Source organism: Schistocerca piceifrons, chromosome 6, assembly GCF_021461385.2.
Source record: "Schistocerca piceifrons isolate TAMUIC-IGC-003096 chromosome 6, iqSchPice1.1, whole genome shotgun sequence".
Taxonomy (NCBI): domain Eukaryota; kingdom Metazoa; phylum Arthropoda; class Insecta; order Orthoptera; family Acrididae; genus Schistocerca; species Schistocerca piceifrons.
Window position 1 is genome coordinate 41,508,276 of NC_060143.1, and position 27,937 is coordinate 41,536,212.

Genomic DNA, 27,937 nt, shown 5'->3' on the forward strand with positions numbered 1-27,937 from the left:
ACTTTGTTATTCATATGGGACATGTTAAGCCATTTAATGGAGCAGTGGATTCTTTCCCACAAGTGACGTTGTCATCTGTAGTATGGAATGCTATGACTAAAAAGACAAAGAAAGGACTGTAAAGAGCAACGTGCACACAGGATGTTTGTTCACTCAGATGGATGGACACTGACAAGCCAAAACATTATGACCATTGCGCACCACGGTGATGGTTGCCACCTGGTGGTGTTGCAGGTATTTGACGTGGTAACAAAAGTATGTAAGTGGACCAGACACAGTTGGGGGGATCATCCTAGTGAAGATAAGAGCTACAAATGGGGAAATCCATTGAGATAAGTGTTGTATCATACTTTGATACAACCACAAAGGAGATTTTACTTATCACCCTCAACTATTTACAATGTGCTGAAGGAAACATGGTGAGAGGAGCATGAGGAGAGCACTGAAAAACAGATAATGATTAGTGATAAGAACTTGCACATATATTGATGAATACTCACTTTTGTACAAATTGGCTCACTCAATAGGTCCTGAAGTTCAACTACTATTCCAGAAGCTAAGGCTATATAGCAAACAGTTCTTGTCCCACTAGAATGTTCACTAGACAGGCAGGTGTGGACTCAATAGAAGGAGATGACATGGCACAAAACACATGTAAAGGCAGTCTTCTCGGTAGTTGAGCTGACTTGGAACTGGCTGCTGTGCAGTGGCACCAGTGCGTATCACTTCTCTGGCAGTGCCATCACTCTTGATCTATTAACGCTTGTGGTGCTGCCTGGTGGTGTGTGCTGTGCTTACAACACCACACTTCTCCCCCAAAATCTCATGGCCATAGTCACATATGGTTGCGGTGCGAACCGACGGCAAGGGGAGGTATGGGTGCAGGTGCACCAGATGGGACGGGAAATGAGACTGAAGTTGGGACAGGCTCCTGTCCATGCCCCGCCATTCACCCCCCCCACTCCCTTGAAGAGAAAGGCAGCAGGGTGCAGACGCGTCACCCATGGCAACCCGAGCTGCTGTGATAATTGGCATTGGTGATGAGGGTGCGTCCACCTTTACAGGAAGTGCCTCCTGCTGGAATGCCATCTGGTCCACTGCAGATGGCCATGACCCTGACTTTGGGCTGTGTGCTGAATCTGTAAAACAAAATGCAGCAGCAGGATCATGGAGTCTGAGGGTGAAGCTGGTTCCAGTGTATTTTGAGCAGTGACCCTGTAGGGGAAGAAACCAAGAACATGCAAAATGGTCCCCTGTTGCCATTGCTGTCCAGGCTGGAAGGTCCTGTAGAGTGCTGCATCCTGGACCTGAAAATGATAAGTGTAAGGCCTGCTGCCATGAGTGAATTCTATGGAGTTTCCTCATCTGCCCCTTGAATGTTTGCACAAAATGTTCAGCTTCACCATCTGACTGTGGATGGAATGGTGCTGTGGTCACATGTTCAGTACTACTGGCCATGTAAAATAGTTCAAATTCGTGTGAGGTGAACTGTGGTCAATTATCAGACACTAACATTTCTGACAAGCCCTCGATGCAAAAAATTGAAGTAAGTGTTCTGATAGTACTGTCTGATGTCGTATGGTTCATCGGAACCATGAAGGGAAAATGACTGAAGGCGTCCACTACAACAAGCTATCATGTGTTCTAGAAAGGTCCAGCAAAATCAATGTGGATGCATTTCCATGGACCTCTCAGGTGTGGCCAGTCAGAAAAGCATTGAGGTAGAGCCACCTGTTGCTCCATTCAAGCAACGCAGCAAGATATCATGTCTTCAATCTGGGTGTCCATCCCTGGTCAAAAACAATGGCATGAAATAAGTTGCTTTGTCCTCACAATACCCCAGTGTCCCTGATGCAACAACCTTAAAACATCCTGCTGAAGGGTGTGTGAGATGATGACCCAGGCCTGGTCATTCTGGGTGTGTAACAGTAAAACACCACCCTGTACTGACAAGACTTGAGGGTACCAATGTACTTCCACCTGAACAATAGCTTTTACTCTCCTTGGACACCATGTGCACGTGTAATTCAGCACAGTGCTTAAATCTGCATCTGCATTTGTTTCCTGTGCTATGTGACAGAAGTCCCTGGGAAATTTGTAAACTGTAGGAGCATGCAGAGCATCTGTCTGACAACACAATGCTTTGGAGGAGTCGAACTGATCATTCTTGTCCACTGGTAACCTTGGCAACACATTGGTGACAGGATGTTGGGCCATATGGTTGTACAAGATTTATAGTTGTAGTTTGACAGCAATAAATCTCATCATTGGAAGTTCTGTGCCATGTACCGGAACAGGCTCGATTGGGTGGAATGTAGAAGTGAGTGGCTTACGATCTGTGACAAAGCGGAAATTCATTCCATTGAGATGATGATGAAATTTGGTTACAATATAAGTGATTGCCAAAGCTTCTTTTTCAACCTGACTGTAATTTGCCTGAATCTTAAAAAAAAAGCATCAACCGCAAACACCACTGGTTTAGCCAGATCAATATGTATGAGGCATGTTTTGGTAAGCAGCACCCATTTCAGTTGATCAAAAGTTAACTGATGTTCCTTGGTCCATGCAAAAGGAACATCGTTATGCCATATTTGGAAGCAGAGCTGCAATCTGAGAGGCATGTCTCATTAACACCTTTGGGTGTTTGACAGATCCTCACCACTGCATTCTGCACAATGCTATCCTGATGACTGTAGAGGCGGTGGTCCTGACTCTCAATAGTACTTTATGAAGCATGTAGAAGACAAGATGGTGAGGAGAGGCGAGGTGGGGATGGAGTGGAGGGAGAGGTTTATGTTGGCAATAGACTTACGCAAGAATGTTATTCGGTGGACCTAAATCCCTTAATACGGAAACATCAAATACACAAAAATAAGCACAATTCATCATCTAAAAACTGATTCTGCCCTTAAGTCCTACCTCCGAATAAAAGTTCCACCACTGCAATTACGATCTGCTATAACTACCTGATGCAGTGACTCTGCCAGTTGTCAAATATGTCCACCTACAAGCTCTGCTGCAGTGATCCTGTCTAGCAACATATTCAGTCTCTCCTCACATACCTGGCTCCAATCCAGGACATCCCCCTGAGTGTGTACCCTCCTATAAAAAAGACACCATTTCCTCTACCAATTTCCATAGTTCCTGTTGCTTTACCACCTGGCATATGCTCATCACTGTGGATGCTATCTCCCTCTGCACTAACATCTCCAGTGCTCATGACCTTGATACTATGGAATACTACCTTCCCAAATGCCCAAATGACTCTACAGCAACTTTCCTGGTCACCATAAACAACTCTACCATCACTCACAATTAATTCTCCTTTGAAGGCATCACCTACAAACACGTTTGTGGCACAGCAATGTACACCCACATGGCACCATCCTATGTCACTCTATTCATGGGGCACCTAGAGGAATTCATCTTAACCACCTAGAATCACAAACTCCTCACCTGGTTCTGATACACTGATGACTTCTTCATGATCTGGATCAATGATGACACTCTATCCACATTCCCAGAGAACCTTAAAAGTTCTCCACCATTTGCTTCACCCGGTCATCCTCAGCTCAACAAGCCATATTACTTGAAGTTGACCTCCCCTCAAGGATGACTACATCAGTTTCTCCATCCACATAAAACTTAAATACTAGTAGCAATACCTGCACTTTAACAGCAGTCCACACCAAAAAGCCCGTCCCATTCCATCTAGCCACCCATGATCATATCTGTAGTGACGAGCAGCCCCTCTTCAAATATGTCAAGTCTCACTGAGGCTATCACAGTCTGAAAGTTCCTTTCTCAACTTGTCCAGAAACAGGTATCCCATGTCTTGTCTCCCCAGTCCTCTACCATATCCCATATACCCACTGTCCAGCCACAAAGGAGCACCCTCATCATGACTCAGTACCATCCAACAGTGGAGCAACTGAATCACATTCTCTGCCAGGTTGTCAAATACATCTCATTGTGCCCTTGTAATGAGAAATAACCTGCTCACTATTCTATCCACTCCCTACCTCAGTGGCAGTCCATTGCCCACCCAACCTACATAATATCTTTGTCCGTTCCTATTCGAACTCCTTGCCCCTTGACTCATATCCCTGCAATAGCCCCCTCCCCCCACATATCTTCCAGCTACTACCTACTCTAGTCGTGTCACACATCTCATATCTGGCCAAAGGCCAGGTCATGTGTGAAGACAGCCATGTGATCTACCAACTTACACCACCCAACATGAGATGCTTGATCTCAACAACTGCTTCACAGCCTTTGCCAGCTGGATTCCTCCCATCAACTTCAGCTTTCTTGAATTACAAAGGTGAGAACTCTTGGTGCAATATATCCTTAGTTCCTGTAACCCCCTGGCTTCAACCTTCACCTGTCCCAGTCCTCCTCCCGTCTAGCCCCTTTCTCAGTCCTGCTCCAGCCCTACACAGGCCTTCTATACCTCCAGCACACATGCATCTCCTTTGCCTTCTCAACTTCTCTCCTCTCGCCTTTGCCTGCTCCTGCCCTATCCCTGCCGCCTCCACTCTGCCCAGAACAGCCTCTGATGCTGCTCTTGGCAGCCCACTACACTATCCTGTTCCCATCATTCCAATAGACACTCCTACAGGTAGCACTAACATCTTCTCCTACCCCCTCCCAACTCCACTATCCCACCCCCTACCCACCCCATGCCTCTTCTGTATACCCACTGCCCACCCCCAATAAATGTTGCCACCCACCTCAGATGCAGTCACTGTCAGGCCTTAGTGCACAGTGGTGACAGGGGCCGTGTGTGTGATGGTTATGATGTAGGAGATAGTATTATCTAGAAGTAGTTTCAGTTGTCTACCATTCAATGCCTTCTCTGTATGGTGATTACCATCTACCCTTTTCACGCTTTTCGCTGCATTCAGGATTTTCCATTGTTAGACATTTTGGAAATTTGTGGCAAGTTCCTATGGTACCAAACTTCTGAGGTCATCGGTCCCTAGGCTTACACACACACACACACACACACACACACACACACACACACACACACACACACCCCCATGCCCGACGGAGGACTTGAACCTTCGATGGGAGTAGCCACGCAAACCTTGGCAAGGCACCTTAGGCCGCACGGCTACCCCACGCGGCTCCATTGTTAGAACCACATGATAAGCTACATGTTTAGTGCTAGGTCTGAATCTCTGCTGAAATCAATCTATTCCATCTTGGTTTTCTGATATTCTTGTTTTGATAGATGTCCCAGCATTATATTATATTATATAGTGTCCCAGCAGATCTGAGCCTGTGCCAGAATGCTAGTTTTAGCTGCTGGTGAATTTTTGAGTCTGCTTAATCATGGTCCAGGATCTCTCAAATTTCTGATCTTTCTCATTGCAAGTCAGCAAGATTCAGCAGAACCGGAAGCACCTCTTAAAACGTTCAGCACAACTCTATGGATGAAACATCAAGGATGAAAAAGATTCATGTAACTCAAGCAATTCAACTCAGAAAATTCACCGGTAGCTAAGACAATCTGTCATGAAAGTTGGTCTTATTGTACTGCTGCATATGTAACATGCCACACTGGAACAGAATGTTGCATGCACCTGAATTTTTGAGACCAGAATATCTTTAACATTACATAACAACAGACATTATATCTCTATAGCCAGGAGTAAAGTACATTTCATGCCATTTTTTGCATAGGAAACTACCGATTTCTTTGGGTACAGGGTTAGTAAATGGCATAGACATGTTATGTTACCTTTGCTTTTTGTTGTTTGTTTTCTTTCTCTCTCTCTCTCTCTCTCTCTCTCTCTCTCTCTCTCTCTCTCTCTCTCTCTGCAGTGACCTTGGCTGCAATTGCCACTTTATTTGTGATTTGAGTACCCATCCCTTAGAAAAGAAAAAAAAATGTAGGTATAATAACTTTTTATTGGCATGTATTAAATCTTTGAGGATGTTCATATGATGGTTCTATGGAATGAAAAGCGTATCTACTACCTACCTATCTGAGGATAGTCTTGTTAGAATGCATGCTCACTCTACAAACTAGTTTGCTCAACAATGGCATTTACTTGTAAAAGTAGTAATCGTTCAAGGTATGGGGATAGATGTAGGTATATGTAGATTTTTTACACACACCATGACACAGGAATTTGTGAGCCATTCTGTTACATGCTACACTGAGGAAAGGTAGTAGTTTCTCTTTTACAAATTTCCTCATTAATTTAGTATTAAGTTGGACAGAGTTTAGTTCTACTGAGAATTTTTTTTTTTCCGTCCTCTCTGTCACCATGCCACAAAAGTGCAAAAGTTTGTCATAACAGGTTATAATGAGCTACCTAGCAATACCTCATTGGTTTATACATAATATTGTGGGTCATATAGGAAATACAGCATGCTTGAGGATTTCAATAAAATGGGTAAAATGGGCACTGAAATTCTCATAAATCAATCAAAGGTTTCAGAAAATGAGACTCCCATAATAGGAAGACGTCACTGAAAATTACCGCAATATCCACATAATATAGGAGCCACAATTGACTGGGGCACTCTACAAAGTCAGTGATACAATGAATTCGTTCTGAGTGTATCTCAATGTATTCAAGGAAAATGTGATCAAATATTTTGTCAGTTGACATGTGGATATGTCAGTATTACCATTAGTCTTACAGGAGTGCCTTCATAGTGAAAATTAGGAAGCCATAAAATCGCGGTGCCTCAGTTGGTGATTTTCTTAGGACTCTTATGTTATATGGCAAGTCTAAAGCAGTAGGAAGAGTCATCATCATCTTGTAAATATTATTGGTGAGTTTGAAGCCTTATCTCTCTGATGGGCAACATCATTAAACACATCAAATATCTTATAGTTGTAGTTGCCAACTTGTATTGCATTGCATTGCATTGCATTAACATGATGCTATGAGTGCATCATAATATGCTCTGAATTTCTTCTTTCAAGATAGCAAGGAAGATAGTTGGGTTTCTCAGATTGAAGCTCTTCAATTCTTGAAGACTGCTTCATGTGTAAATATGAGATCAGCTTCTTCTATTTTGGTTTGTGATAATAACAGTATGCGACATCAGAAACATCGGTTAACCTGGCTGTGTTTATGAAGTCTTAAATTTCCCATTAAATCACTAATGACTTACATCTGGGGCACCCACTCAAATGATTAAAACACATGGTCATGTGTTTGCAATGTACTTGTCTGTTTCATTTCAAACTCCTACTTTAAAAGTGTGAGTTTTTAGTCTCTTTTGCTTAATATGTGTAATCTTGTTGTGCTGGTCAGTACCTCATTAACATGGCTCACAACAATATTAACATTATACTAAAACAGCAAACTGACTCAGAAATATCAGTAATATTAATCATATGTATAGATCATACTTAACAGTGAATGATATTTATCAATAAATGTGTCTTACACATGCCATCACAATAGTACCATAATTAAATCTGTTCACACATGTATTGAATATGATGTACAAATATATGAATATTGAAGTAAGAATAAAACGACTGAACAATTCATATGTCAATTTCCTAAAGCTGAAAGATCAGTCAACACGATTGGAAAAGACTCTACATTTATTCAACAAGGACATATAAAACATCAACTTGTATATGTGACCTTGTAAAAATATGAACTGTCAAAGTTGGTAAATTTCTTTAAGTGTACTAGGCAGATGAATGGTAAGTATAAAGTTGCACAAAATGGCCCATCTTCCACTGCCACACTTTCCTTGTGACTGTGGATGCAATTTGTCCATTCTGCATGATACCTGACATTGTTCTGCCTAATGTGATTTCCAGAAACTTTTGATCAAACAGTGCATCTGATTTGATAAAATCTACGGTTTGTGTGTCTGACAGAATGTTTCACTGGGCTATATATAGTAGATTACCTGAGGCTTAGGCAATGCAGTTGGAAAACCCAAACTTTTTCTTTAAATAGGCTTATTTGGTAGAAAGTTACTTAGATGTTTCACATGTCATAATTCTCTGCATGTGTTTGGGTTCTCTCTCTCTCTCTCTCTCTCTCTCTCTCTCTCTCTCTCTCTCTTCATTTCTGATAATTAACTTATGGTGTATATGAACAATAATTTGTGAGTTACTCGTTTCATACAAATTCATAATCTGAATCTTACTTCAGGCCAACAGTCACTAATACTACTTCCTATTTCTGTTCCAAAGGTGATATTCTTGTTATGGACGAATTTGGTTACTTCTACTTTAAAGACAGAACAGGTGACACTTTCAGGTAATTACTGCAGATCACAAATTTGTCCTATTCTAAGCTGTAATGTGATTTTGATAAATGTATGAGTTTAAGTATTGAAATAACCTGTAAATGTGTTAAGCCCATAATTATTACATGAAAGATGAAAGAAATTCATGATCTATAATTTGATTTTTTTTTTCATCCCCATTCTTATGTAATAACTGTCAATTTCCAGATGGCGTGGTGAGAATGTTGCAACTTCAGAGGTTGAAGGAGTCATCAGTGCAACAATTGGACTGAAGGATGTTGTAGTTTATGGTGTTCAAGTAAGTTATATTCAATAACATAACTATTAGTAAAGAGAGAATGTGCACCCACAGACAAATTCTTAGGAAAAAGAAAGACTAAAATTTAATGCAAAAAACAGGAGACTTTCAGGTATCCATTAAAAATTAATTGTTAAGCTTCAAATTCCAGGAGTACATGAGGTTATCTGTGATTTAGGACTGATTTATATTGGTGAGACAGAACACACTATCAACACATGTTGCCAGGCACGAGTGATACACACGACTTGATCAGTATACTAAATTCCCAATAGCAGAACATGAAGAGAAGTGTGGTGCCGCCATACAATTCACCACTAACTGAAAAATCAAAGAGGCCACTGAAACTGCAGAGCAGCCATCAAACATGAACCGCTAGGAGACATACAGGCTCTTGCTGTCATGGTTGCCATTTATTGCATGTCGGCAGGCCAACCTTGCTTGTGGAGCTGCCCCTCCATATCCCATAAACATGAAATACTGAAAGATCTCAGTTGCTGTCAGCTAATACACAAGCAGCACTACACTATGACACCAGCTTATACCAGATTTATCAATGGAACCCAATAAAAATTAACATAAAATATTCCTAGCAGTAAGCACATGAAAGACATCCTCCTTGATCCTGTGACCCATCAACTCATATGGCGCCTAGGGTTTGCAGCTGTGGAGATAAATACAGAATAGTCTACTTAAAACAGTAATCGCAAATCACCCTGAAGAAGATAGCCTGCAATAATAGCTGAAATTATGGTAGTCTTATCACTTCTTAATGTGGTCACAGACCCTGAAAAATTTTACTACAAAAATTTTATTCAGCCATTCTTTATATTAATAATGATGTGGAAGTACAAGGACTCAACTACGTGGGTACAGAATTCATGGCAACTTTTCCACAGCTGTCCATAGAATCTGCATTTTGTATCCACTAAATGACAGTTGTTCTTCAATTATGAGTAAATTACAGCCATATTCCGTAACTTCATTGGTATGTGGAGGGCTTAAATTACAAACTTTAGGAAACACCAAAATACGCTGTTATTGTTAACTATTTCACGGAGTTAGCTCTGAAGTCATTTTATGATCATTTTTGGAAAGGAATTGATCTTTTCTACCAAGTGCTGGGAGTAATTGTTGCCTGCATAAGCATCTGCCACTGAATATTTATGATAATCATTTCACACATCTTGTTCATCATATTTTATGTATCAGAATCCAATGTCTACGAGCGAATCATTGTAAGACAAAGCTATTCCACCTCGTGCACAAATTATGAGGCAGGCTGAGTACCCTTAGATTTTAGGAAGAACATAATTATTATAGTAAAGAAAGACCTGGCAGAATGTAAATAATTTAGGAGCAAAGGAGACCACTCATCGAACAGCACAGGTCTGGAGTTGGTGGCAAGCACACACAAAGAGACTGAAGACTTGCTAGCTTTCGGAAGAAATTGTGTGTGTGTGTGTGTGTGTGTGTGTGAAATTGTGTGTGTGTGTGTGTGTGTGTGTGTGTGTGTGTGTGTGTGTGTGTGTGTGTGTGGGTGTGCACATGCCTACCAGTGATTTAATGCTTAACACTTCTTGTATTCAGAACAGAATTATAATTTCAGAGGAGGAACGTGCTGAAAGGTGTGAATATTACCGAATCCCCAGTTTAATATTCCATGGTTGCAAAACACTGACAAAGATTATTTATGGAATAATGGGAAAGCTTGTTGAAGCTAACTTCATGGAAAACCAGTCTGCATTCCAGAGAAATACTGGAACATGCAAGGCCGTACTAACCTCACACTTTACTTTCTAAGATAGGTTATCTATAGGAAAACCTCCATATATGGTGTGTGATTTAGAGAATGGTTTTGACAATGCTGAATGAAATAACTTTTTGTAGTTCTGAAGGTAGCAAGGATAAAATACAGGGAGTTAAAAATTATCTACGTCTTAACAGACACCACACTGAAGTAGTGTAAGTCAAAAGACATGAACTGGAAGCAGTAGTTCAGAACGGAGTGTGTGAGGGTCATAGCCAAAACCTATGTTATGAAATCTGAACACTGTTTAAGCTCTGAAGGAAGCCAAGAAGAAACTCGGAAAGCGTATTATAATTTACCGGGATGAAATAAAAACTTCAGAATAGACAGTTGAACAGAGCGTATAGTGTCTTGAAAATAGGTTACAAGATGAGCATAAAAAAGTAACACAAGTGTAACAGAATGTAGTCAAATCTGGCAATGTTGAGTAAATCGGGATAGGAAATTACTCTAAAAATAGTGCACGAGTTTTGCTATTTGGGGAGCAAAATATCTGATGGTGGAAAAAGTAGAGTACATAAACGCATACTAGCAGAAGCCAGGAAAATGTTTCTGAGAAAGAAAACTTTTTTATGTCTAATAAAAATTTAAGTGAAGGTAGTGAATTGAATTGGGGAAAAAATAAATTTATGACTAAAAGAGGGAATCGGTTAACAGGACGCATCTAGACACACCAAGGGATTGTCAACATGGTAATAGAAGGAAGTTTGGTGGGAAAGTTTTGGAGGGAGACCAAGGCTTGACAATAACAGGCAGGTTCAAAAGAATGTAGCTTTCAGCAGTTAAGCAGAGATGAAGAGGCTTGGTAAAGAGAGACTTTATAAGTGGTATACAACATGGATCTCCTCCTCCTCCTTCTCCTCCCCCCCAACCACAACCACCACCACCACCACCACCACCATTAGTCATCTGAAATCCATTGCTGGGTAAAGGCTGTCTTAAGTCTTTCCCATATGTTACAGTCTTCACCTACAGATGTCCATGCTGCATGTTTTCTGCTGTAATCTGCCCACCTTCAAATAGGTCATCATCTTGGTCTTCTTTATTTCTTGGTATCTGTGAAAGAACTTCTTTGACTCCTTTACGATCCATTCATATAGCTGAAAGTCCTACCTGCCTCTGTTTCATTATCATTACAGTCTCAATTACATCTTCTACTACAGTCTATTCCCTGATCTGTTTGTTTTTTCCTGTCTTTCCCAGTTCTTCCCAACATGTATATCTTCAGTGCTTCCAGACCAGACCTCTGTTTTTCAAATATTTTCTCATTAAAGAGCCAAATCTCTGTTGTAAGTCAAAATTAGTAATACATATTGACTGTAAGCTTTCCTTTTCAGACATATCTAAGGCTTAGTTTGAAAAACCCTATTCAGCTTAGCAAAAGCATGCTGATCTTTTTTTCCTCATTGTTAGTTTATTTTCCTCTACACTGAATCATTGTTTTTAGTTATCCTAAATATATAAACTTGTAAACTGACTCTATGACTTCACTGTTAACCTGTACGACTTTCTTTGCAATATACTTTACATTATTTTTATGTCACTATAGTTGATTAAGGCCTTCTTTCAAATTTCCTCTATTAGTTCATTCCAACTGCACTAGATATTTGTCTGTATTGGTCACAAGGGGCAAACAGGACAATGTCACCTGTAATATGAAGGTGGTTCAAGTGTGATCCATGAAAACATATTCCTCCTCTACTTTTCTGAAAATGTACTCCACAATTGCTAAGAATAGGTAATATGGAATACTTTGTCTGACCCACATTTCAATTCTATTCCTATGAACTCTAATGGAAGTTGTTCTGCACTTATGCATATTTGTTTTCAGTATATTAATTTAGGTTGAATCAATGCCAAACATCATTACGCATTATGTTGGATTTCAGTGGAAAGCTTTTTTGAAATCTATGAATCCCAGATGAAGTGGAAATTAATACTGTATTGGTGGGATGTAAAGCATGTGAAGTGCTGCAGTGGGAACAGGGAAGGGGGGATATGTAGGTGGAAAATAGGGGCTAGCAAAGATAAGGCCCAGGGGGGGGGGGGGGGGGGGTTAGGGAACAAAGGATATGTTGTAGAAAGAGTTCCCACACGTACAATTCAGGAAAGCTGACAATGTTAGGAAGATGACACAGACTGTGAAACAGTCATTAAAGTGCAGCACATAGTGTTGGGTGGAATCTCCAGCAAGTGGGTGGTCAAGCTGCCCCTTGGCCACAGTTTCACAACAGCCATTCTTTCACGAAAATTTACCAGACTTCAGCACACTACTAACGCTGTATTCAAGCATTACGGGATTGTTCTTCCTACTCATCACACCATTTAGAAATTTTCTCTAAGTCATTTTGCATCCTCCTACAGTCACTCAACGATGACGGCTTCCTGTACATTACAGCAACATTAGAAAACTGCCACAAATTGCGGCTCACTGTTTACCAGATTATTTATACATATAGAAAATAACTGTAACAGAAGTCCTATCACACTTCCCTGAGGCACTCTTGATAATACCCTTGTTTCTGATGAACACTCACTGTTGGGGAAAACATAATGAATTTTATTACTTATTAAGTCTTCAAACCACTCGCATATCTGGGAACGTATTCTGTACACTCATACCTTCATTAGCAGTCTGTGGGGGAGGGGACGGGGGAGGTGTGGCACAGTCTCAAATGCTTTTTGGAAACCTAGGTATATAGAAAGGTGCCTGTTGCCCTTCATCTATAGTTTGCAGGGTGTCATATGAGAAAAGAGGAAGCTGAGTTTCGCACATGCAATGTTTTCTAAAACAATGCTGATTCGTGAACAGAAACTTTTCTGTCTCAAGGAAATTTATATATTCGACCAGAGAATATGTTCAAGAATTCTGCAGCACAACAATGTTAAGGATGTTGGTCTGTAATTTTGCAGGCCTATTCTTTTACCCTTCTTATATGCAGGAGTCAATGTGCTTTCTTTCAGTCACTTGGGATTGTGCCAGTGAAAGATTTCTGGTAAATGCAAGCTAAATAAGGGGCCAATGCTGTAGAGTAGTCTCTGTAAAATAGAACTGGCATGTTATCTGGACCTGGCAACTTATTTGTTTTCAACTCTTTCAGTTGTTTCTCTACACCAGAAATGCCTCTTATAATGTCCTCCACATGGGAGTCGTGCAGAAGTGAAACGACGGTATGACTACAATTCTCCTCTGTGAACAATTCCTTGGATGCAAAATTTAAAACCTGGGCTTTCCTTTTGCTATCTTCTACTGACCCACGAGACTGGAGAGAAGCCTTCTACTTGCTTAGCAATTTTCTGTGGGACCAGAATTTTCTCAGGTTCTTGGCAAGATCTTTTGGTAAGATATGATGGTGGTAGTTGTATGCTTTACTCATTGAACTTTTTATAGATATACAAATCTCTCTACTAACTTACGCACATCATTATTTGGCCATTCTCATTTGAATTAAGATTGCAACAGTCCTTGCTTCCTCAGCACTTCCTGAATTTCACTGTTAGACCACGATGGGCAGCTAGCCCTAAACATGAAAAAATCTAAGTTAATGCAGATGAGTAGGAAGAACAAACCTGTGATGTTCAGATACACTATTACTAGTGTCCTGCTTGACACAGTCAAGTTGTTTAAATATCTGGGTGTAAAATTGCAAAGCGAGATGAAGTGGAATGAGCATGTGAAAACTGTGGTGGGGAACACAAATGGTCAAATTTGGTTTATGCGGAGAATTTTGGGAAAGAATGGTTCACCTGTAAAGGAGATCAATTATAGAACTCTGGTGTGACCTTTTCTTGAGTACTCCTCGAGTGTTTGGGATCCATACCATGCCAGACTGAAGGAAGACACCGAATCAATTCAAAGGTGAGTTGCTAGATTTGGTACCAGTAGGTATGAACAACACGTAAGCATTATGGAGATGTTTTGGGAACTCAAATGGGACTCACTGGAGAAAAGGCTACATTCTTTTTGAGAAACACTATTGAGAAAATTTAGGGAAATGGAATTTGAAGCTGGCTGCTGAACGATCCTACTGCAGCCAACATACATAGTGCAAAAGGACCACGAAGATACGATACAAGAAATTAGCGCTCATGTGGAGGTATACAGACAGTCGTTTTTCCCCTGCTCTATTTGTGAGTGGAACAGGAGGGAAAATGACAAGTAGTGGTACAGGTACCCTCCATCACGCCCTGTACGGTGGCTTGCAGAGTGTCGATGTAGATGGGCCTTTACTCTGCACTTACCTTCGTAGACCACAATTAACAATCATTTAAAGTTTACTCATAATTCCTGTATCTCTACTAAAACCACTGATAAGGTCAAGACTGTTTGTAGGTACAAGGTCTAAAACATTTCCATTGTGTGGGGTCTGTTGAATTAGCTGCTCAAGTCAGCTTTTCGAAAATATGTTTAATACTTTCGTGGGGGCATTTTTTGTACCAACTCAGCTAAGATAATTTTTTTTGCCATCCTATTCAAATGCGATCAACTGGCTATATTTATTTTTTGATAATTTTATTTTTGTGATTTAGGACCAAAACCTATGGTGGTACACGCATCACCATGGCACCCTTGTGAGGTATTAAAACTAGTGGAAAATGGATTTCCCACTTCCCTTTTGTGTGCTGCTATGTGTTGGGATTACACATAAAAAAATGAACAGTGTTTTCTGTGTTTATTTTATATTTTCTTTTACTTTATTTAGAAAATGTGTTACCAATATTAAAGTTTATTTACCACAATATGAAAAAAGCCCTTGAAACTTTATCATGCAATATGTGCTGAAGCAGGTCACAATAATGCATGCAATGTGTTCCAATAACAGTAATGATCCCACGACGGACATAAACTAACTGTTGTAGCAATTTTCAAACACCTGGTGCTGTGTACTACCACAAGGTGTCAGGCATAGACAGAGTTGGTAAAATGTATTCCCAAATGCCTTGTTATACCAAGTATACTGCCCAAGCCCCTTCTGGAAACTATGATGGTGCTAACCATACTTCCCACAGTGCTGAAGGCCATATTTCACAACAAAGAGAAACTGCAGAAGGTGTATCAGACTGCCACTAGATGCCAGGAGTGTACAGAACTGGTAACACACATTCCCTACTGCCAGACTAACTGCCTATACCCCTTGCAATGAATCCATAGATGACCCAGTCTTTAGTCTACAGGTTAAAGCAGCTCCAACTAATATTGAATGATCTGGGTATTTTTGCACTACTGACAATGAACTTTCTGTGAATGGCTCTAAAGCTGCCACAATGGACAGGTAACTTCACTGTCACACTCAAGTTCAATCTCCATAGGGACAATATTTTTGTCAACTGCAATGAATACTATTACTCCTACGGCATCCAATCTGTCTTTCCGATATACATTCCATGATTCGCTAAATATCTCAGTCCTTTCTACTTCAGTTTCAGCCAGCTGTCAGTTTCAAGAATAACTTGAGAGTAAGAAATTTGCTGGAGGGCAGTAAATTCAGGAACTTTGTTGTGAATACTTTGCCAATTTACTGATAAAATTTTGACACTCAAAGTCTGTATGCTCTGAACAGGGTCTGGGTGTTTCCTGGTGAGTGTTCATCGCAGTACCTCAAACTACCGCTTATCCTAAAAGAACCACATGCACTCCACAAGTATTCTGTAACCTGAGTAGCTGCTTCCTTTGTATAGAGCAGCCCTGCTCTATTAAGGACAGTCCTACAATCCTCCACCTGATAACACAGGTGCAAAATGACATGACATTAGTAATTGTAGGAAAAAATCTGGAAAAGGGTGAAAGATAAGCATTTATTTAAGCAAATAAGTGCTGTCTCTCATACAGAATGACTCAATTATAAATCTAAAAATGTCACTGTTCATGGTCATCACTAATACGGTTTCTTGGTTGGTTTGGAGAATAAAGGGACCAAACTACAGGGCCATCAGCCCCTTTTTCCTCATACAAACAGGTCTCAGATTGAAGCCATTCCCAAAAGGAGTCAGGGAAACTAAAAAGGCGTAAAAATTACTGGAAATCACACTGAGAGAGAGAACAAAAGAAGCAAACCAAGCAGGGAAAATCATGAACAAAAAGGGAAAAAAGCGATGGAAGGTATTAAAATAACATATCAGATGGCCTGGGCTGGCTGATAGCAAGAATAAAAAAGGATGAGCCAGCCACTCTGCAACACACTAAAATCTCCAGCTGAAAATCACAAGGTTAGAGAAACACAAATAGGGAAAATACGAACACCGAGACGAACAAACAGCAAAGAAAGAGCAAGGAAGAGTTAAAAAAGAGGGAGGGTGAAGGACTGGGAGAGAAGGTCAGACACCCATATTTATAGGGAGTGATAAAAATCTTCCTCTAGAAGAAAATTTAAAACTAGATCAACCGTTGAGGCATTGTCTCATAACTCTGTAGGCAGCATGGCAGGAAGGTTAAAAGTCCACCTCAGGGCTGCTAAAACTGGGCAGTCCAACAAGATGTGGACCACAGTCAAGTGGGAACCACATAAACAAGAAGGTGGATCATCACAATGTAAGAGGTAGCCACGAGTCGGCCAAGTATTGCCGAGGTGAGCTGGCAAAGGACAATGGAGTCCTTGCGAGTGGCTTGCATAGATGACCTCCACACATGTGTTGTTTCCTTGCCAACATGTAGTTTATTTGGTTTACTGAGGGTGCACCATTCAGTATCCCAGATCCCAAAAAACTTTACGGCATAAGACTGATCGGAGATCAGTCTCCAGTATGCCAATCTTTACGGTTGATTTACCGGTAGCCTGTTTGGCCAGCCTGTCAGCAAGTTTATTGCCCAGGATCCCAACATGTCCTGGGTTCCAAATTAGGAACACTGAATATCCACTGTTTTCAGGGGCATAGACAGACATCTGGACAGTCACTACCAAAGGATGGCAAGGGAAGCACTGGTCGAGAGCTTCTAGGCTGCTTAAGGAGTCACTATAGATGATGGATTCGCCTGCACAGGAGCAGATATGCTTAAGATCACTAATAAGAAAAATGAAAAACATATTGATAACTCTATAGATGAAACTAGACTGTGAGAACCTATCTCCATAAAATTTTGGGGACTTTTGTTAAACAATAAACTCTTAAGGAGACAATGTATAGACTGCTATAAATTAAAACTGTATTTTTTAACAACTTGCACATTATACCAATAAGAAACTTCAATTTATTTATACTCATCCAGGGATCATCTCACTATGGTATAAGAATTGTCATGGTTAATTGGGTTTGGATGGGAAAATTTTAATAAATCAATTGCAGAGATAATCCTCAGAATGTGATGTTTAATTACAAATATTCACTTTTCCACATAATCACCAGGCAATTGGATACATTTCTGCCACTGACGAAAAAGTTTTCTGAAGCTGTCACGGAAGAAGTTGACACCGTTTCTGCAACCGCAGTCTCACAGTTCTCTAAACACCTTCATCAGAAGCATAATGATGCCACCGCAGATAATCTTTCATAATCGGAATCAGATGGAAGTCATTGGACGGTGCTAAATCTGGATTGTATGGATGATGCCGTACGGTGGTGAGATTCAGTCTCTGAAGTTCTGCTGTATCCATCGTGCACAGATCTTCCAACAGCCAAGCAAAGCAATAATGTGACCCACATGTTGTTGTGAAATGCCAATTGTGCTTGCAATTTCTATCTGAGTGATACGATGATTGTCCTGAATCAAACTGTCGACATTTTGCTTGTGAAACTTGGTGGTTGCTGTCACAGGACGTCCAACTCTTGTTTCTCATGCAGGTCAGGTGTTACTGCCTCAACATCTTTAAACTTATTCACCCAATGACACACAGTACTCACATTAACACAATCACCATAAACTGCTTTCATTATCTGATGTATCTCCTTTGGGGTGACGACACCTACTGTCAAGAATTCAATGACTGCGCATTGCTTACATCGCGTAGGGTTCCATAATATACACTGTAACAACACAAATGTTCAATGCTAAGGCTTCCTGCTAATTGCAGCTGTAGAGAAGAGGCTACAGAACAAGCCAGTATCTGTGCATAAGAATGCTGCCAACTGTTCAAGAGTTATGAACATGGAGGCATTACTTTTCAGTCAAGCCTCGTAATATCATGGAAAAATACTAGCTCAAAACATATACAGAGAATATGTAAGTGTGCTCTATGAGGATAGAGGTCAGGGTCTTAACAGCTGCACCACCTCATTCGGTTGGTTCCTGTTATACAGCGTTCTTTGACTTGCACACAATTTGCTTCTGGTACCTTACAATACAAAACACAGTTTTACCTTTCATTGCCACAGACACTGACACCCGCTGACGACTTCTTGGTCATGAAACTTCTCCTACTTCCCTTGAACTAACTCTAGTCTGTCCAGAAAACTGACTCAATGCCACAAACATTCAACTATGCTCCATATTTGATGAGGGGGATGTTGAACACAGGAGAATGATAAGTCATACTGATCAAGCACTTTAGATCATTACACATGATTTTGTTATAAAAGCAGTAAACTGTTATCATGTACTGAAATGTGACAGGGTGTTGCAGTTATTCCCTTTCATTATTAATCCTGTAAGTAATCTTTGTGTAGTAGGCATTACTTATAGACAACGATTTAGCTGCCTTTTTAAACTAATGTATTTTAGTAATCTTTTTCCACCTCCTTCGCCACTTTATTATAGAATTTTATTCCCTGATAGAAAGTACTGTTTTGAGTTGTTTGTTTTTCTCTCAGTAAATGTAAGTCCAAACTGGCTCTTGCTCCATGATTATATATAGAACATTTAATGGAATATGGAGTAAGTTTTTCCCACATATTCACAAGAGATTGGTAAATTAACTGAACTGGTACAGTTAGGATACCTAGTTTTCTAAACAATTCCATAAATGAGCCCATCTATTTCTTGAGTTATTATTCTTACAGTCCTTTTCTGCAGTTTAAAAATCATATGCGTCTTTTATTCTTCAATCCCCAGGAAAGAATTACATAGTTAAGAACTAAGTGTATGTAAGAATAATGTCACAACAAGACATTGGTTCTTACAAACAGAGTGCCGGCCGCTGTGGCTGAGTAGTTCTAGGCACTTCAGTCTGGAACTGCACTGCTGCTACGGTCGCAGGTTCGAATCCTGCTTCGGGCATAGATTTGTGTGCTGTTCTTAGGTTAGATAGATTTAAGTAGTTCTAAGTCTAGGGGACTGATGACCTCAGATGTCAAGTCCCATAGTGCTTAGAGCCATTTGAACCATTTACAAACAGGTTATAGATTCCTAAGAGCAGAATATGCAGATGACTTTTTTTGCCAGCATCTTTGGTGTTCATTTCATATTAACTGACAACTTTCATCCCTAAGAACGTTGTGCTTGTTACACCATCTATAAATTTATAATGTGTGCTTCATGCAACAGAATTGTGTTCCCTCTTTATGCTGAAGTGCATGATGTTTGTTTACTGTACGTTTAAACGTAAATTTATTACATACTGCCCTATCATAAACACTGTTGAGAATTTAATTTGCTATCTTTAATAGTCCTGATGTTTTATCAAAGACTACAATGGTGCTGCCACCAGCGATGACAATTGTCTCTGCATGTCTTATACTGTCTGGACCCAGTACACTACACTGGAGAACGCCTATGTTTATATGTTTCTTGTCTGACAATTGTGATACTAAAAATTTGTCACCAGCAAACGTGTGAACTGCCTTTGTCTTCTGTAGCCTGTTTTCCAGGTAAGACTGAAATCTCTCATTTGCTATTCCTCTTACACCTAGTGCTTCTACCTTGTTCAGTAGCGTTTTATGTTAAGCAGTGTCGAAAGCCTTGGACAAATTAAAGAATATGCCTGTGATATAGTCATATTTGTCACGTACAAGAACCACTTCTGTAAATTCTGTAAGGGCCCATGTTGTACTTCTCCCACTTTGCAACCCAAACTGTCATTTTTACAAAAGTTGTATTCATTCATGTACCTCACTATTCTAGCCTTCATGACTAATTCAATTAGCTTTGAGAATGCAGACAGTAGTGAAACTGGCCTGTAGATTTCAGTACTTTCCACATTACCTTCCCTTAATAAGATCACACCCCCCCCCCCCCCCCCCCCCCCAATGAACCATAGACCTTGGCGTTGGTGGGGAGGCTTGCATGCCTCAGCGACACAGATGGCCGTACCGTAGGTGCAACCACAACGGAGGGGTATCTGTTGAGAGGCCAGACAAACGTATGGTTCCTGAAGAGGGGCAGCAGCCTTTTCAGTAGTTGCAGGGGCAACAGTCTGGATGATTGACTGATCTGGCCTTGTAACATTAATCAAAACGGCCTTGCTGTGCTGGTACTGCGAACAGCTGAAAGCAAGGGGAAACTACGGCCGTAATTTTTCCCGAGGGCAGGCAGCTTTACTGTATGGATAAATGATGATGGCGTCCTCTTGGGTAAAATATTCCGGAGGTAAAATAGTCCCCCATTCGGATCTCCGGGCGGGGACTACTCAGGAGGACGTCTTTATCAGGAGAAAGAAAACTGGCGTTCTACGGATCGGAGCGTGGAATGTCAGATCCCTTAATCGGGCAGGTAGGATAGAAAATTTAAAAAGGGAAATGGATAGGTTAAAGTCCGATATAGTGGTAATTAGTGAAGTTCGGTGGCAGGAGGAACAAGATTTTTGTTCAGGCGAATACAGGATCATAAATACAAAATCAAATAGGGGTAATGCAGGAGTAGGTTTAATAATGAATAAAAAAATAGTTCGGGTAAGCTACTACAAACAACGTAGTGAACGCATTATTGTGGCCAAGATAGACACGAAGCCCACGCCTACAACAGTAGTACAAGTTTATATGCCAACTAGCTCTGCAGATGACGAAGAAATTGATGAAATGTATGATGAGATAAAAGAAATTATTCAGGTAGTGAAGGGAGACGAAAATTTAATAGTCATGGGAGACTGGAATTCTGGAGTAGGAAAAGGGAGAGAAGGAAACATAGTAGGTGAATATGGATTGGGGCTAGGAAATGAAAGAGGAAGCCGCGTGGTAGAATTTTGAGCAGAGCATAACTTAATCATAGCTAACACTTGGTTCAAGAATCATGAAAGAAGGTTGTATACATGGAAGAACCCTGGAGATACTAGAAGATATCAGATAGATTATATAATGGTAAGACAGAGATTTAGGAACCAGGTTTTAAATTGTAAGACATTTCCAGGGACAGATGTGGCCTCTGACCACAATCTAATGGTTATGAACTGTAGATTAAAACTGAAGAAATTGCAAAAAGGTGGGAATTTGAGGAGATGGGACCTGGATAAACTGAAGGAACCAGAGTTAGTAGAGTGTTTCAGGGAGAGCATAAAGGAACAATTGACAGGAATGGGGGAAAGAAATACAGTAGAAGAAGAATGGATAGCTTTGAGGGATGAAGTGGTGAAGGCAGCAGAGGATCAGGTAGGTAAATAGACGAGGGCTAGTAGAAATCCTTGGGTGACAGAAGAAATACTGAATTTAATTGATGAAAAGAGAAAATATAAAAATGCAGTAAATGAAGCAGGCAAAAAGGAATACAAACGTCTCAAAAATGAGATCGACAGGAAGTGCAAAATGGCTAAGCAGGTATGGCTAGAGGACAAATGTAAGGATGTAGAGGCTTACCTCACTAGGGGTAAGATAGATACTGCCTACAGGAAAATTAGAGAGTCCTTTGGAGAAAAGAGAACCACTTGTACGAATATCAACGGCTCAGATGGAAACCCAGTTCTAAGCAAAGAAGGGAAAGCAGAAAGGTGGAAGGAGTATATAGAGGGACTATACAAGGGCGATGTTCTTGAGGACAATATTATGGAAATGGAAGAGGATGTAGATGCAGATGAAATGGGAGATATGATACTGCGTGAAGAATTTGATAGAGCACTGAAAGACCTAAGTCGAAACAAGGCCCGGCAGTAGACAACATTCCATTAGAACTACTGACAGCCTTGGGAGAGCCAGTCCTGACAAAACTCTACCATCTGGTGAGCAATATGTATGAGACAGGCGAAATACCCTTAGACTTCAAGAAGAATATAATAATTCCAATCCCAAAGAAAGCAGGCGTTGACAGATGTGAAAATTACCGAACTGTCAGTTTAATAAGTCACGGCTGCAAAATACTAACGCGAATTCTGTACAGACGAATGGAAAAACTGGTACAAGCCGACCTCGGGGAAGATCAGTTTGGATTCCGTAGAAATATGGGAACACGTGAGGCAATACTGACCCTACGACTTATCTTAGAAGCTTGATTAAGAAAAGGCAAACCTACGTTTCTAGCATTTGTAGACTTAGAGAAAGCTTTTGACAATGTTGACTGGAATACTCTCTTTCAAATTCTGAAGGTGGCAGGGGTAAAATACAGGGAGAAAAAGGCTATTTACAATTTGTACAGAAAGCAGATGGCAGTCATACGAGTAGAGGGGCATGAAAGGGAAGCAGTGGTTGGGAAGGGAGTGAGACAGGGTTGTAGCCTATCCCCAATGTTATTCAGTATGTATATTGAGCAAGCAGTAAAGGAAACAAAAGAAAAATTCAGAGTAGGAATTAAAATCCATAGAGAAAGAATTAAAACTTTGAGGTTTGCCGACGACATTGTAATTCTGTCAGAGACAGCAAAGGACTTGGAAGAGCAGTTGAAGGGAATGGACAGTGTCTTGAAAGGAGGATATAAGATGAACATCAACAAAAGCAAAATGAGGATAATGGAATGTAGTCGAATTAAATCGGGTGATGCTGAGGGAATTAGATTAGGAAATGAGACACTTAAAGTAGTAAATGAGTTTTCTTATTTGGGGAGCAAAATAACTAATGATGGTCGAAGAAGAGAGGATATAAAATGTAGACTGGAAATGGCAAGGAAAATGTCTCTGAAGAAGAGAAATTTGTTAACATCAAGTATAGATTTAAGGGTCAGGAAGTCGTTTCTGAAAGTATTTGTATGGAGTGTAGCCATGTATGGAAGTGAAACGTGGACGATAAATAGTTTAGACAAGAAGAGAATAGAAGCTTTCGAAATGTGATGCTACAGAAGAATGCTGAAGATTAGATGGGTAGATAACATAACTAATGAGGAGGAATTGAATAGAATCGGAGAGAAGAGAAATTTGTGGCACAGCTTGACAAGAAGAAGGGATCGGTTGGTAGGGCATATTCTGAGACATCAAGGGATCACCAATTTGGTATTGGAGGGCAGTGTGGAGGGTAAAAATTGTGGAGGGAGACCAAGAGATGAATACACTAAACAGATTCAGAAGGATGTAGGTTGCAGTAGGTACTGGGAGATGAAGAAGCTTGCACAGGATAGAGTAGCATGGAGAGCTGCATCAAACCAGCCTCTGGACTGAAGACCACAACAACAACGTGAGTTATCATAGCTGATGGTGGTGGTAAGTGACAAATTCTATATAAGAAAATGGGAAACATAACTTTCACGTTACACGCTTTCTTCAAGTGAAAAGCACAAGAATGCACATACTGCAACTATCACTTGGAATTGGCAACATGTCATCGCCATCTGTAACCCAATTTGTGCAAACCACCATCATTCATGAATTTGACTATAGTCATTTCCTTTCCTGTTCCACTCGCAAACAGAGTGAGGAAAAAACAACTGTTTATATGCCTCCATACGAGCCCTAATTTTTCTAATGCTACCTTTGTGGTCTTTAAACTTACGTTGGCAGCAGTAGAATTGTGCTGCAGTCATCCACAAATGACAGTTCGCTAAATTTTCTCAGTAGTGCTTCTCGAAAAGATTATCGCCTTCCTTTGTTGTTTCCCATTAGAGTTCCTGTAGCATCTCAATAATACTTGCATCTTGGACAAAACTATCGACAATAAATCCAGCAGTCAACCCCTGAATTGCTTCCTTTAATCAACCTGTAACAAGTCCCTAACACTAGAACTGCACTCAACAGTGGATTAGGCTAATGGCCTACATGTGGTCTCCTGCACGGATGAATCACACTTTCCTAATATTTTCCTAATAAATAGAAGTAGGCCATTTGCCTTCTCTGCTTATTCCCCACTCTTTTGGCTACAAAACCCTATTTTTGCAACATAATCTCCACTGAATGTGATAGGCTTACGCCACCTTATTGGGAGGGCATGTATGCCCTCACTGTACCGGTCTACTGGTCGACATCGGAGCCACTGTCTTGCTGCATCAATGAACTCTACGTCAGCCACATACTGCTTCCCATGAAATGCATCCTTCATTATGACAAACAGATGGAAGTCTGAAGGTGTGATATCCGCCTATAGGGAGGATGAGAAGGAACAGCCCACTGAAGTCTTGTGAGCTCCTGTTAAAAATTCTATAATCTAGTTAATCATAAAATTGCCATTAGTGTGCTTGCAGCTTGTTAAAAAAATTTAATCCCAGAGTACAGGATTCCACCTGAACGCCTGACAAGTTGTCAGTCCTTAGAGATACATTTTTTCCTTGAACAATGGGTTATTAATTGCATTTCATCTAACATGGATTGTTACTACTATCCATAAAGATCCTTAAGGTGGTACTATGTTGGGAAATGAATGAAAAATTTCATTACATACAAAAAGTCCTCTGGAAGATGTACATTTATTTACATTGCATTATATTCTTATTGTTCATGTTTTTACAGCACATACTTATTAACTGTTAGCAATCCTGCCTCCAAAAATAATGCCAGAGTGTGAAAGTAGGAAGGAAATAATCTAGCATTTTTACTTGGAGATAGAGAGAATCTGAGAAATTATAAATGTAAATCCGTCAAACTGAACTTCTTTATTATCTTATCAATGTACTGAGTGTTTTAGCCTGCTATCAACCCAGACTCGCAAATCAAGCAGTAAAAAACAAAAAGATCATATTTGGATTTACGTCAGGCACTGTTCAGCTTAACATCCCTCACACTCTCAGGTTGTTGTAAAATGATATCACCACTACCATACTGGACTGGGATGTTGACTTTCTGCTATGATGCAAATGAAACTGTAAAGACAATTAGAAATTTTATATTTTCTGGATAAAATATATGTAGCTCCAGTGTGACCATTTATATGCCACAACCAAACCAGTTTTTTCAGTTAAACAGAGTTGTATATTTCAGCTGAGGGATAGTTAAAGGATAGTTTTCTAAAAACATACACTTGGGTAACTGTGAAGTTGCCATCAACCCTAAAGGCAGAAGATCATAATTCTTTACTATGAATGGTCCTATTGGAGGTGCATCTTTGCATTACTCCAACCTATTTACTGCCTGATCTTGGCATATTCCACATCAACAAAACATTACCAGAACTGAAAGGCATGAGAAGTGACAGAAAATAAATTCGCAGACTGACTAGGGTTGAATCCAAGACCTTTGGATTTGCAGTCTGACTTTTACCATCTGAGTGACATATTAGCCTCCAAAATACTCAGAAAATATACAAAACAAACGAGGAACTAGCATATACAATAGACAAAATTTGCATAGAATATTTGCTTATGTAATACTAGGAAAAACCAAGTTCGGAGAAAGAATCTAACACTTGAAATGGTACAGATTAATATGAAATACAAGGGACATGAAGGATAGACTGTGCTATTTGGCCTTCCTGAAATTTTAGTTGTGGTGGTTAACTGATCTGTACTGTAGCCTAAGGTCTAGGTTAGGCTGGAAGGTGATAATTTGGTTGCGAGTTGTCGAAGCCAATGAATGTGAAGATCAAATAAAAGTAGTTGTGCACAGATTGGTTTGTAGTGTAGCCTAATCTTAACGTTTCTACATTTAAGAGACCTTTCATCATAAAAACCAAAACTGCAAGGTAATTGCAGTATACGTATATTAGATTTGGACTGGTCTCTGGTAAGATTTTTTATAAATATTATTTACATATATTGCACACAACCTGCATAAAATGTAAGGAGGGCCCACTCTGTAACTTTTACAAACGTGAAACTCAACAGAAGCTTACTTGTGTGTGTGTGTGTGTGTGTGTGTGTGTGTGTGTGTGTGTGTGTGTGTGCGCACGCGCTCCCCCCACATCTCTATGCCCCTTTCTTATCACACTCTTCTTTTCTCCTAAACCAAATGATTCTACAAGATATGAGTTAATCATATTATCTTTGTTACTGTATGGTGCCAGTGGCACAAAGTTCATGAATTTAAAACAGAGAAGGGCTACAACACGCCTGGTTCTCAACTCGTGTAACAGCTGAAAATTTTTCACAGATACCAAATGTCGAAGGACGAGCAGGAATGGCAGCAATTCATGATGACAATGATTCCCTGGATCCTGTAGTACTTGCTGAAGCTGTGAACAAAAACCTGCCATTTTATGCATGCCCACTATTTGTTCGTGTAGTAAGAGAACTACCAATGACAGGTAATTTACATAACACTTGTGGTTACAAGTCTACTATAGTTAACATTTTGTACTAATTCCTAAAATAAATTTTGATTAACTTCTGTTCTCCAATGGGTCTCATTATTATCCAGTGGCAGTACAAGTATATTATGACAGTCACTTTAGTAATATATTTCCACAATCTACTACACATTCAACCGCTCCCGAGATTCCAATAGCTATCAGTTCATCAAAAAATTAACAGAGAAATTTTAAAACCATTACTTTATAACCCTTTCATTGTTTTTGAATATATGTGAATTTTAATAAGGACAATATACATAGTAAATGAATGTTGTGTGTGTTATTTTATATAAAAAAAACTCCTCTAGTTATAGTTGTAAGAGTCTTGTAACCATTTTCCTCTTGATGCCAGCTAATTCTCCACCCACCTACATTAATAGACATATTGTTGCTTTGTAATGTAATTCGAACCTATCTTGATAATTTCTTTCTGTTTTAGGCACATACAAACTAATTAAACGGGAGCTGCAGAAAGAGGGGTACAATCCGTATAAAATTACTGACAAACTCTATTTTCTGGAAAAAGGAAAATATGTACCTTTGAACCGGCAATTATACGATGACATTGTAAATGGAAATGTGCGACTTTGAAAGGAAAATTACAGACCGATACTCTGATATTTGGTGTTCCCTCTTCGTGGCGTGCGACCGTCGTTATGGATTCCGTGTCACTAACCAAACATCACTGGGCATCCTGCATTGCATCTACACTCTGTAAATAACTGTAAACCATGAGTGCGTCATTACTGTATTGAGCAGTGATTATGAGCTTTTTATAGACCCGTTTCCTAATTTTTAAGCAAATAATGGTATTCTAGTCTAATGGCGTTTTCTACTCTTAGAAGATAAAATGCTTTAGTGTAATATTTTAAATGTTCAAATATATGTGTATTTTGTAACTGAACATTTCTTCATTTCTGCAGCAGCAGCAGCGCAATATAACACGCGGCTGGCACGATTTTATCGCGACCCGGCATTATTCGGCTGCACACAATACGTTTTTTTTATAGGTCAAACGTTTATTATCTGAAATAGCTCCACAACCCCATTGCGGCACTGACATTACCAACAACTATACTTACTTCATAGAAAACTTTCAAATGTGCCAAACTTCGTATACTAGTAACAAAGTAATAGTGTAGCCAACATTG

General features: G+C 40.0%; 1 protein-coding gene and 1 long non-coding RNA gene across 2 annotated transcripts in view; one reads left to right on the plus strand and one right to left on the minus strand.

Annotated features, from left to right (window-relative positions):
* The window catches only part of LOC124803104 (long-chain fatty acid transport protein 1-like), a 164,420-nt gene extending 136,835 nt beyond the window's left edge, over positions 1–27,585 (plus strand). Inside the window, exons 9-12 of the mRNA XM_047264262.1 lie at positions 8,189–8,255; positions 8,452–8,542; positions 26,588–26,741; positions 27,226–27,585. Of these exons, the coding sequence (XP_047120218.1) occupies positions 8,189–8,255; positions 8,452–8,542; positions 26,588–26,741; positions 27,226–27,377 (464 nt within the window). The 3' untranslated portion in view covers positions 27,378–27,585. The remainder of the gene's footprint in view (positions 1–8,188; positions 8,256–8,451; positions 8,543–26,587; positions 26,742–27,225) is intronic.
* Positions 461–27,909, minus strand: LOC124803105. Its single transcript, XR_007017206.1, has 2 exons — positions 27,869–27,909; positions 461–1,139 (listed from the first exon to the last, which is right to left on the minus strand). It is a non-coding gene; the product is annotated as an uncharacterized LOC124803105 (long non-coding RNA).
* Positions 27,910–27,937: the final 28 nt, after the last annotated feature.